The 11,882-nt window shown below is 36.7% G+C and overlaps 1 protein-coding gene across 3 annotated transcripts; it reads left to right on the plus strand.

Moving 5' to 3' along the window:
* The first annotated feature begins 36 nt into the window (after positions 1-36).
* Positions 37-10,911, plus strand: LY96 (lymphocyte antigen 96). Of its 3 annotated transcripts, none has more exons than XM_051769258.1 (6): positions 37-6,385; positions 6,652-6,784; positions 7,812-7,901; positions 8,834-8,962; positions 9,757-9,809; positions 10,806-10,911. In XM_051769258.1, exons 2-6 carry the CDS (start codon positions 6,691-6,693, stop codon positions 10,905-10,907), a joined length of 468 nt encoding a protein of 155 aa, XP_051625218.1. In that variant the 5' UTR covers positions 37-6,385; positions 6,652-6,690; the 3' UTR covers positions 10,908-10,911. The 3 variants fall into 3 exon arrangements, with proteins under 3 accessions (XP_051625218.1, XP_051625210.1, XP_051625201.1); XM_051769250.1 differs by lacking the exon at positions 6,652-6,784 and having other exon boundaries at positions 37-2,151; positions 6,301-6,385; positions 7,855-7,901; XM_051769241.1 differs by lacking the exon at positions 37-6,385 and having other exon boundaries at positions 6,393-6,784.
* Positions 10,912-11,882: the final 971 nt, after the last annotated feature.

Below are 11,882 nucleotides of genomic sequence, written 5' to 3' on the forward strand. Positions count from 1 at the left end.
AGCCCCCAAAAATGTATTTATGTGCCCCTTAGGTAATATCTTCTGACTGAAGAAAGTTTTAATTGTTAAATTTGAGATTTGTCCAATTCAGATTTAAGCAGCAGTAGTAAGATACCTCCATTCCACTGGCTAAGTTTCTCAAAAAAGTACAGAAGATAAATATTATTTCTTCTGCTTGTGTTCTGGCAGTGAAATGCAAGTTAAACTAGTAGGTGGCTTTCTGACACACAGATGATTAAAATAATATTAAAAAGTCCAGAATTCTGCCAGAAGATAAATTATACAGTCTCAGAAAAATACTTCATACTTCCTAAGTGCAACTTGGAAATAATAGAATAGTACTTTTATGTTAAGAAAAGAGAAGACCAAGCTTACTGAAGATACACAATATTCTATCTGCTTCTACCTTGTTTGCTGCTACACTTAGGCTGTGTACTCAGAATCATAGGATCATTTATGTTGGAAAAGACCTTTAAAATCATCAACTCCAACTATTAACCCAGCACAGCCAATTCCACCACTAAACCATGTCCCTCAGTCCCACAACTACATGGCTTAATACCTCCAGGGATGGTGACTCAACCTTGCCCAATGCTTGACAACCCTTTCAGTGCAGAAAGTTTTCATATTGCCTAATCTAAACCTGCCCTGATGCACCTTCAGGTTGTTTCCCCTTGTCCTGACACTTATGACTTGGGAGAAGGGACCAATCTTCACCTGCCTGCAACCTCATCTCAGGCAGTTGTAGAGGGCTATAAGGTCCCCCCTGAGCCTCCTTTTCTCCAGATTTAACAATCCCAGCTCCCTCAGCCTCCCCCGGTGCTCCAGACTGTTCACCAGCTTTTTGCCCTCTGTTGCAGAAGTATTACTATCTACTAGCATTTTCATCCCTGGAAGTCACTGATATTTCTTTGGGTGTAGGTAACTTGTGTACAATACGGAAGAAACAGTTTATAAGATCTAGAGAATGTGCTCATCGTGGAGATATTGAAGGAAATACTGATGGAAGCCCAGTTTTCTGAAATATTTGATTTACAAACTGTCTTATTTGCAAGACAACACCTATGAGGAAGGCTGCGAGCTCCTGCAGCCTTTCCAGGACCAACCAATTACTTGTCTATAGCAGCTGAGTCTTGCATCTTGCCCTGGTACCAGTTTCACTTAATCTGGTGTAAAGAGCAAGAACGTGTGAAATAACTCAAACCTCTTTCCTAGACACGTTTCCTATCACCTTCCAGCCTTAGAATCTTCCACAGAAGTGGAATCATGACTGATTTTTTTTTTTCCCTGGGAAAACAGTCACGATATATGCAAATTTTTCTTTTCAGTCTGACTACATGCTATTTTCTTGCTGCTAGCCCTCTCCCTTTTTCTTAGGTTTTTGGCTTTGTCCACATTATTATTCATTAGTCCCTATCTGTTCTTAATTATGAAGTACAAAGCTTCTTGTCATTCTTTAAAGTTATTTTTTAAATTGAATTATCCCACAACCCTCATCCTTTTCTTGCAAATGTAAAAAATTTTGATGAGAAAATTATCCCTTTTTGATCCTTCAAAGAGAAATCTTTAAAGCTCTGAGGTACTTCACACTCCTAATCACACTCTGAAAAATTAAAAGGTAACTAATTTGACTGGAGCTCACTTTATTACAAACCACAGTCATCACATTGGCAAAGATGAGGAAAAAAATCAGTAGATTTTCACATGGCACCGTGAGGGCCTAATTTAGGTGATGGAAACTTTGTGAAAATCTATTTGTGCTGTTAAAATTAAGAGCAGACGTGAATTATTACAATTGCTCAGTATAACTTAATAGATGGAAACTTGGTAAGCTGCTGTAATTTGGTTGCTCTGAAGTTCTGTGGTCATACCACAAATTTCTTCATGCTTCATACCATGGATTTCTTCATGCCCCCACGTACAGCACAGCTTGCTGCAGCCCGCCTGAGAACTGGGACAAGTGTGCTAGCTAGGAGTTGGATCCACTATAATAAGATTATCCCAGAGCTATACAGACCTCAGCAAGCGGCTATTTTAAGCAAGGAATAACAGAGAACAAGAGCAAACAGCCGCAAAATATGTCCAGCTGTCTCCATTTCTGGAATTCCAGGGTGGACAGTGTTGCTGTGGTATGCTTACTGTCAGCCTCAGGTAGGACACATCCCTTTCTTCTCCCTTCACCCTCTGCTTTCTCTTCTTTTTGACAACTTTAATAGTTTAATGAATATTTTAGAGTATAACTATAAGCTTTAATCCTAAACTTGGCTTGGAAAACACAAACCATAAGCCTACTGGCAAGAGGCAGTGAGTTATTTCCAACATAATTGTTTCCACAGGATACCACCTGGTATGTATTTGCTCCACTTTAATAGTCTCCAGTGGTTTAATGTGATATATTCAAATCAAACCACTAAGCCAAAGTGCATACAACACTTAAAAAATATATTCAGAATAATGCACAGCACTTTTTCTATCTTTCAGCAACTACTTGATTTCTTTTTCAAGTGCTACCAACTCACCACTGGATATGTGCTAGTGCACTGCTCTTGGAGCGGACTCTCCTGGCTCGCTCAAGCACTTCATCAGCTGCATGTAGAGGAGATGAAACCTCTACCCCTTTCTTTATCCTTGGGCATGACTTTCTCCTTCCACTATAGACATTGTCAAAGATGGGTTGAGAGGATTTTAGAAGAAAGTCTACAGTTTTCTATTCTTCATGTTGATAGTTGAGTGTGGTTTTGTTCAGTGAATGCATGCCTTATGCCTTATGTTGGAGTGCCTTCAGCATCAACCTAAAGCCGGAATCAGAATAAACATATCTGCTTCCAGATGCAAAAAGATCTTCTTCCAAAACTTTCAGAAATAGTCCTGCAAGAAAAACTAAGTTATTATTGCCTATTTCCTTATTGAATAAATGTGGATAACATCTTAAAAGAGTTTTCCATTAAAGTGACATTTTGTGACAAGCCAAGAACTAGGACATAATCTTTAAGTCTGTCTGACTAACACTTGGAGATGGAGTACTTTCCTCTGCTATACTGGTGCACTGTTATTTATTTTTCTGTGATGGGATATTATGATCATATATATTATAAATCTTTCCTGAGGGAGATTTCAGTGACTTATAAGAGTTTATCTGGTCAAAAACTACTCATCTGCAGTCAACAATACAAATATGAAGTGATTATTTTGAAAAGCAATGACAAGTAAGTTAAGTACTTTTTAAATGTATCAAGAAAGAAGATAAAAGTATCGTGAATTAGTTTAAGGATTTTAACCAAAAATCAGTGAGAAGGCTTGGAATAAACTTCTACTTTCAGCATTTCAGATGTAGAGAAATTAAAAGTCATTGTTATAAAGTCCTAAATTCTCTAGACTTGGATTTATTTTATGTACTGTTGATTGGATATCAGAGTTGGTCCCTACTGAATATTCTTGTAAAGGATTTCAAAATCACTGAAATAAATTGTCACAAAATTTTAGTGAAGTAACATTATTGTGTAGCTCTTTCCACTTCCCTTTCTCTCCTTTTCACCTTCCTTTTGGATCAGTGTATGTAAGAAAAAGATTACAGTATAGAAAGAGGTTTTAGTAAAATTAAAATATGTAGAACTTTATATCCTTCTCATGTAACCTTCATATTGACTTGAAAGGGAGAGAACAGACTCTTCACACCACAGTGCACTAGTTTGGGGCTTTAGTGAGCATCACAAGAGGTCACTTCTGTGAATAGCATCAATAGAGGACATCAAAAGCCACAATCATCTAAAAATGAATTTGGTGAAAAGATTTAAAAATTATTTAAGTTATTTTGATTTAATGACAATTTGACCAGACACAATGGTCAAGATTTTTGGCTTGATCATCAGTGATATTTAGCACTGATACCAGTAGCAATTATTGTTTCTGTCTTCCCATTTGGACAGCCAGATCCTTTTAAAATGTAGCTTCCTTAGCTGATTTTTTTAAACATTGTAATAGTCTTGACTTGTACAATAAAAGTGCAATAAGGAAGGAGCAGAAGAGGGTACAGTGGTTTCCCCATGTGTCTGTCTATCTGAACCACCAGGGGGGACTAATTCCTCATCTATATCTTTACTACAGCAAGTGTCTGAAAAAAACACCTATGCTTGAACCACGTCTAGAAAGTCACTGAGTTCAGCAGAGAGGTTGTCTTCGTTTATATTAAGAGAGCTTTTATCTAAAATCTTGTAAATTTGCAGTAATCTTTCCAGTCTGTGCAGCAATGCCAGCACAAGTCTGACCATAGAGGGACGCATGTTCAGCTGTGTAATCGTATCTATCGGTAGGGTACGGTCAGTGCCATCTCATGACTTCTCCAGACTGGCCTGTGACTTGTGCTAAATCTATTGGACTGACAGAAGACTCAGCAGAGAGCCTGGTTTGGCTTCTTACTGCTTAAACTCACTCCATAGCAGTGACCATGGCTTTGTGATTGAAAGGAATATTTTTTTGACTGTATGTGCACAAGGCATCTCTTCTTTAGTGGCTGCTTAATCACTCCTTTGTGGCTGTCTCACTACTCCATTTCTTTTTTCCAACTATTACAGCCTTCCTGATTTATTTCAACTTCACTGCATATTTTACTATTTTTAAGCAAGATTTGGCTATCTTGAAAAAAAACCTGTTATTGCTATGATCACAAAGGATTAATATGTTTTATAGTATCCTGTTGAACAACAACAAAAATCTGCGTGTGAAGTATGTACTCTGGAGATCTGTCAGGAAAGTTGTATAATTTTGAATTTCTACTTAAAAACCGAATGCTAGAAGTTCCTTTTAATTTTGAACTCTGTCAGGCTACTGGGATTCTTCTTGTGGTCTATAGAAAGATTTGGAAATACTGAGGAGAATTCTCTAGCCACATTAATTTTTCAATTTTTTATTTTGTGAATTATTACATGTATGAACTCATTAGTTGCTGCTTTCAGGCACTTGTAATTGAATTCTCACCTTCCTTAACTAGTCTGGGAACTCTGCCCATCTTCTGGGAGCAATCAGTCATAGTTTTGTGCGTGTCATTATTCTGAAATTATCTTTTGTGTTACATGCTCAGACTTCTGAAAACCAATTTCCTAATATTTTACTATTTTATGTTTTTAATATGTAAAATATTACTCTGGTATACACAGAATTTGTGAGAATAAAAGCTTTTAGACACTGTGATGGGAAGTGGGAAGAGTCAGAACAATTGATTAAGTTATATTTGTTGTAATTTTTATTAAGTTTCCTGCTTAACACAAACTCAAATACCTGTGTATTTTATATACTGCTTCTTTTTTAAAAAAAAAACCCTAGACAATTCCTGATCTAAGAGGAACCTGCAGATATACATGCAAATCAAAAAGGTAACTTGTGAGAAATAATTTAATTTCTGTAAGTCATTCTCCCATAAATTCAGTAGGTTTCTATATTTTATTATAGTGAGAAAGAAAATTTAATTGTTTCCTGTCAGTTAGATGGTGATTGTGCTCTCTTGATGAGGTATTAGCCTTTATTTGATCTGTTTCTGTAGCTGGGACTAGCAGTGTTGCCAGGTTTGTGCAGTAAGTGCTGACCCAGTTTGGTCAACCTAATTGATATAACAGATACAGGCAAAATATATTATTCTTTGTGTAATGCACTAACAGACAGAAATAAGGGGATGTATCTAAAGTGCTTTAAGAGTTTTTGTTTCGGTGTCTCAAACTTGAGTATCAAAATCTGCAACCTGGAACGTTTTCAGCATCCCAGGATAAAATCAGGTTGTAACCTATCTTCAGTTGTGACAGGTAGATTCTGTGTTCTTATTTGAAACATCCCAATCCAAATTTGACTGCTTTTGTTAGTAATTGACTAATATTCGGGGTCCACCTCGACCCAGCCTTTGCATGGCTCTGAGCTGTTGGGCAAACCATACAGTGCTGCTTCTCCAACAGAGACTGTGGGGAAGTCTGGGAGAAGGTCGCAGAGAGACTCTGGTAGGCAGTTGTGGGAATTATCAGTTGTAATTTTATGGGTTTTTAAGTTTTCTCTCCCTAAGAAAAATAACTGTGATAGATACAGCTTTGAAGGTGGTAGCTGTCGTCATGCAGGACATCAGTGGTTCTACTCAATAACATGTCAGATGGTTGTGTTCAGCTCCATTTGGAAATATATCATCTAATTACAAATTTCTAGTGTGTTCTTAAAGCACGGTGAGCTTTGTGAGAAATTATTATGAAAGCTTGTGAGAGTTACTGACTACATATTGGTAAAAGAGTGGTCTTGGTTTTCATCAATTTTTCTTTTCTTTAATAGGTACAGGAAACTCTGTGTTTGAATTTATGCCTTTAAAAATGTTACACCTGATGACTCAACTATACTTGCCCTTTACATACTTCTGGTAATCGCGTTTTTATTTCCGTTCCCCTTTTCACACAGTTTTCTCTTTCACTTTTCACCCGTGGCTTGAGCTGCGTTGTCTGGGGAAAATATAGCAACAAAAGCAGAAATTCTTTTTCTTCACAAAATTTATTGTGATGATAACTGAGGGGGCTGCAGTAGGATTAATTAAGATTGCAGAGAATTTGAAAAAATAACTGAACTTTCCCTGAAGACATGTGACTGAGGATGACTGTGCTGAATTTTGTTCCTCTTTCCTCAAAACAGAGTTTTATTCTGTTAGATACTGAGCAAAACAAAGTGATTATGTTTGGACTTATTTTTTTCACTTTATTCACCTCTGGAGTTGGTGAATTTCTTTGTACGTCATCAGATCTTGAAATGTCGTATACTTTTTGTGGTAAGTAAAATATAGCTAATTCTTTCTCTAAGTTTGCATGATAATTACTGTAGACTGAGGAAATGCAAATTTTCTTTCAAATTTCTTTCTGTGATGAATACAGAAAAATACAAAAAAGTTCAGCTGAAGTCTATTTCTGTTATTAATTACCATATAACAGGAATTATACTTCATAGGCATAAATATTACCACAATGCTGGTTCTAGCAGCTAAGACAGAGAATTTTACCCTCAAGGAAAGCAGGCATGTTTTGGTTCAGGAAATATTAGAAGATAATGAATTTAAACTTATTTTACAATTACTCTATTGTATAAATTATGCAAATTGAGTTAACAAATATATTACAATTAAAAGGTTGAAGTATATGTAAAAGAGGAGGGAATGTGATATTCTGCTTTTCTGGGGTATCAGGTTTTGGGACAGCATAGTGTGTACCTTCTTGCCATGTCTATGTCATGGGCTGATATTTTGCATATTCTAAAAATGCTAGGTGGTCACTCATAGAGCAAATATACTCAAAGGTTCATTTACCTTATCCTAGAAAATATGCTGGTACGTTAAAAACATTTTTAGCTGTTGTCAGCAGGTTTATATAGGTTCCATGGTTAGCATAAGTTGGGATATTTTCAGCAGAGGACCATGCTGGTTTAATGCTACTGAAGATTTTGTGTATCATCAAAAGACAAATAAAGACATTTTTTCCTGGGTTTTGTGTGCAAAATATCACCAACCAAAAAAATTGAGTTTTCTTGTTACTTAGAGATACTATTTTGGTTTTACTCTCTAAACATATAAATAATTAATAATAAATTTTCAAATACATGTTTAGTATTTACTGCAAATATTAGACAATTTTATATATTGTCTAATATTTTTAATATTATCTAAGACATATATATTGTATATACCTTATATTAAATGCATTTTAAAATGTGTGCTTGTTGTGAGTGGGTAAATACATATATTTTTATTATTTTCATGGAGAAGCCTATTCACGCTATCAATTTGAAATATTGTTTTCCTATAGATTCTACAGCTCATACTTTCATGTTTAATTTGACACCTTGCAGCATCATGAAAACAAAGGTCTGGAAGGCTACTCTTTACTGGATTCCAAGTGAGTCTCTCTTAACTAGACAATTATAATCTGGAAATGCAGAAAATCAAGTACAAGTGGAAAGCTGGCACTTCATCCAAAATGCCAGATGATTTAGGAAATCAGTTTTTGTGACTGAAAATGGAATGGATAAACTTGGATAATGATGGACAGAAATTATGATCTGTGAAAATAAGTGTATTTGAGTTTTACTTGTTGGAGCAGTTACTAGAGCCCTGCATGGAGTCTGGCACTGTATGTGCAAATCTGAGATGGTTCAGGTGTATGTGCATTTGTCTGGGAGAAGCAGACAAGGTTTGCCACACACAAGCTCTTCTGGCCTGAAGAAGTCCCAAGTCTTTTTAAGGAGAGAGAATATCATTAGGCCATCCAAGTATGGCAGAACTTCTGTGAAGAATATGTGTGTTCCAGAGGCTGGAAATGGTACTAGATTTGTGTTTGAACCCAACTGTAATCTTTAAACCCAGTTTTAAACTGGCAAGCTGAGTTAATGAAATGTTTATGAAATGATTGTATCAAAAACTTCACCTTCTGAATATAAACTCTGGAGGTGGACTAGGTTTTCTTCCCTAGAAAGATACCTTTATGATGGCTATCAGCATTCAGGACATGCAACATGTGCCTAAAAGTAAAGCCTTCATCTGAGCATGTGTTTAAGTTAACTGTGCTGTTATCTTTGCTGAAGAAATTAAAACAGATTTTGAAATTAGTCACTCAAATTTTTTTTTATTTTTTTTTTTGAAAATTATCTCTTTTTTTTTTTTCCCCTGAATGTAACAGTTTTCAAGATACATATTTTTGCCAGTTTTGGGGGGAATCTTTAAAAAATATTGTATTTCAGAGAAAACTATATTTTATCGAAGTGGCATGTCTGCATACGTGTTTTTTCTCCCTGCTAGATATCATGTCCTTACTTGCAATGTTTTAATTAGGAAGTGACATCACCTTTTTGAAGATTGTCTTCCATGTCTGGCGCAACGGTGAAAGAGCGTTTAACTGGAAGCATCTCCTGTGCAGTGGAGCTGACGATGAATACTCATCGTGTGAAATGCTGAAAGGAGGTCGGTGTGCCATCAACCCATGCAAACAGATTTTTCTCTCCACAATCTAGGCCTTGCTTGGCAGACAGCAGACTTCAGAGCAGCCAGTTCTCCAGTGCCAAAACCCCATTAAAAGAGAGAATGTCCAAAGTCTATGTTTTAACATCCTTGTACTGCAGTTTCCATCTCCATAGATGATAATTACTAATATCCTTCATCTCAGTATGACACTTATTATTAACATTTATAAAATGACATGAAAAGACAACATTTGACTGGACTGTACAGAAAACTTGAGAGGGACTACTGGCACTACTAATATGCAGAACACAGGTTATTTAGGGTTTTTTAAGAAATTCTCTCCACCGAGGTATAATGCTTTTTTAAATAGAGAAGAGTCAATCCTCTGGTAGGGGCTACCCAGCATAAATGTGGCACAGGCTCAAATCCAGAGAATTCAGGCAGGATGTCAGACTTAAGGCCAAAAAGGACCTGTGAGGAGGTGAAAATACGCAGTCTATGTTTTTCTTTCTTTAATAATCTATATCAGTTCTCTTCAGATTTAACACAGTAAGATGTGTTTGGAGGAGATGTTGGAGGAGCACTGTGGTTAATTTCTATTTTCTAGCGTTATTTTGACAAATAGTCAGAGCTCTGAGAGAAAACCAGGTGAGTGCTTTGTCAGTGGAAGAGTAAATGACATTGGCAACTGCTGCTGAGAGATATACCATATTGCTTTGAAGTTATTTAGGCAGTCTGATTGATGACTTTATGGTTAAGTAACCATTTGTGTTATAATTATCTCTGTTTTACAGAAACACTTGTAGAAGAATTTGACATTAAAGGTTTAAGAATACAATTTCTAAAGGTACTTTCTGACATTTTATATAAAGAAATAATAATAGTAAAATTACATACTTACAGGTGTATATTTTCTGAAAAGACACATTCACCCAAACTGTAGAAAACAGAAGAGCAAATGTCAGAACACTTTCTCATTGAAAGTGATGAGTCTAAAATGGTAGCATCCTTGAAATGCTGGATGTCCTCTGGTTATTATTTCTCTATTATTCCTCCCTTATTTTATAGAAGAAAAGACCAAAGAAATCAGTTAATGTCACCTTAGAAATCAGTTAATGTCACCTTAATAATTCCATTTTAATTGGTAAATTGTGTTTCCTTTTACCTGTTTGAGTAAATCCATTCATATTTTTTCTGCCCATTTTGTTCTTTATTTTAAATTCTCTTCACATGCTGGTCTGTTGCTCCCTGAAACCATTTTCGAAGATTTGAAAATGGATAACAATATCCAAAAGTAAAAGCAGTACTCCAGTGTTAAACCAAGAGCAGCATCAGTCATCAGGTTGACCCAGTCTCTTACAACACCTGCCCCATCAGCTGCCTGAGCCTTTCCAAACCCTTATCGTCCCTATTAATCCCTACAAATGTCACTAAGGAGCTCCTACTGATACAAAATCTCCAGCCTCCCCTTGTCCCAAAGCCCATGGGCCTCTAACAGTGTTGGACTCCATCCAACCCAACATCTCTTGTAACCCCAGAGCTGGTAGTGGAGAGGAACATCCCCTGCCATGAGCAGTCCTCCAATAGATGAAGTGCTTATGGCAGACCTGACACTTCCCCATAGGACTCTGCTAGACCAGAGACTGCTGTTCCTCTGTACTCTGGTCATAAGAAGAAAGTTGAGAACTATTTTTTTATGTATACTCATGTATCTGAACAGTACATGATGGGAATGTCTTTTTCAGTCCTAACAGAAATCATTAGAACCATTCCAAGAAGCTACCTAGACAAGAGTGGGCAACACTATGCACTAATTTTCTTGTTTTTTTCTTGCTTGATTTAGGGCAATTATAATATTATTATACAAGGATTCTCTGATGATTCTGAGAATAATATGGTCATATGCTTGAATTTCACCATGATAGTAAAACAAGATGTTTACTGAGTGCGACAAACTTTTCAAATAATTCAAGAACACTGAGGTAACTTCTGCAAGCAACTGGAATCCAAGCTACAAAGTAATAAGCAAACTAAATTTCCTGAGGTAGAATACATCTTGTGCTGTCTGGAAAACTATATGATATATAATCTTACTCGTTTATAGAACTACTGTAGTCAGATGCTCAACCAACGTGCACAAAATCTCCGGGTATCAGGCATTCTGATTAATCCACAGAATAACCCTGACTGGATGGCAGGCTGAGGACTGCATTTTGGTGCTATGCCTTGAGTTATGATAAAGTCAAGTTCTTCAGACTGAGCTAAACTAATCATGAAGTTTGGAAGTTTTGAAGTGCAAGAATCAGAAGTTCATCAGTACTCAATTTAAAACACAGCAATTGCATTTTGGAACCCTACCATAAGTTGTTGGGTTTTTTCCTTTTAACAATAAAACTTTTTTGTACAATCAATTTGAGAAATGTTTTTTATTCTCCTGTTTTCTGATTAACTTTGGATGTTTCCTAATGTTCTACTCTTTTTATACCAAGCTAAAACAGAGGAGTAACAATTTGTTATGTGGTTCTAGCTGATGTGAATAACATCCAAAGTGGAACGTTTCCAGTTGCACTGATACACTACAGCTGAGTTTAGCCATCCAGAACCCTGAACTGCAACCTCATAGAATGTTTTTAGCTCTTGCTCAGAGTCCAAGGGGCAGAGGCTATATGAGCTGTTTCCTTCAGATGCAGGAGGATGGTGTCGCCCAACAGGTTGATCTGTTCCTCATTTATTCCTCAAAAGCATGTCTAAAGCTTTTGCTGTGGCTTTTGCCCCTTGGGAAGCCCAACAGTGAGTATCCACCTGCCCTCTCTGCTGCACCTCCACACCCAAGACCTTGGGTAAGACTTTGGTGGAGTATGAGATTTGATTCTCAGGAAGAATGCTGTCCTCTTCATCCTCAGCCCCCAGCCAGTGGTTG

Source organism: Manacus candei, unplaced genomic scaffold (genome assembly GCF_025592945.1).
Source record: "Manacus candei isolate 608988 ecotype Guabito, Panama unplaced genomic scaffold, ASM2559294v1 h1tg000008l, whole genome shotgun sequence".
NCBI lineage: Eukaryota > Metazoa > Chordata > Aves > Passeriformes > Pipridae > Manacus > Manacus candei.

Excerpts from the sequence above, each read along its gene's own strand:
- LY96 (XM_051769241.1), top strand. The coding sequence starts at position 6,613 with ATGACTGTGCTGAATTTTGTTCCTCTTTCCTCAAAACAGAGTTTTATT. Across the intron at positions 6,785-7,811 it reads AATGTCGTATACTTTTTGTG|ATTCTACAGCTCATACTTTC; the intron begins GTAAGTAAAATA and ends GTTTTCCTATAG. Across the intron at positions 7,902-8,833 it reads TACTCTTTACTGGATTCCAA|GAAGTGACATCACCTTTTTG; the intron begins GTGAGTCTCTCT and ends TGTTTTAATTAG.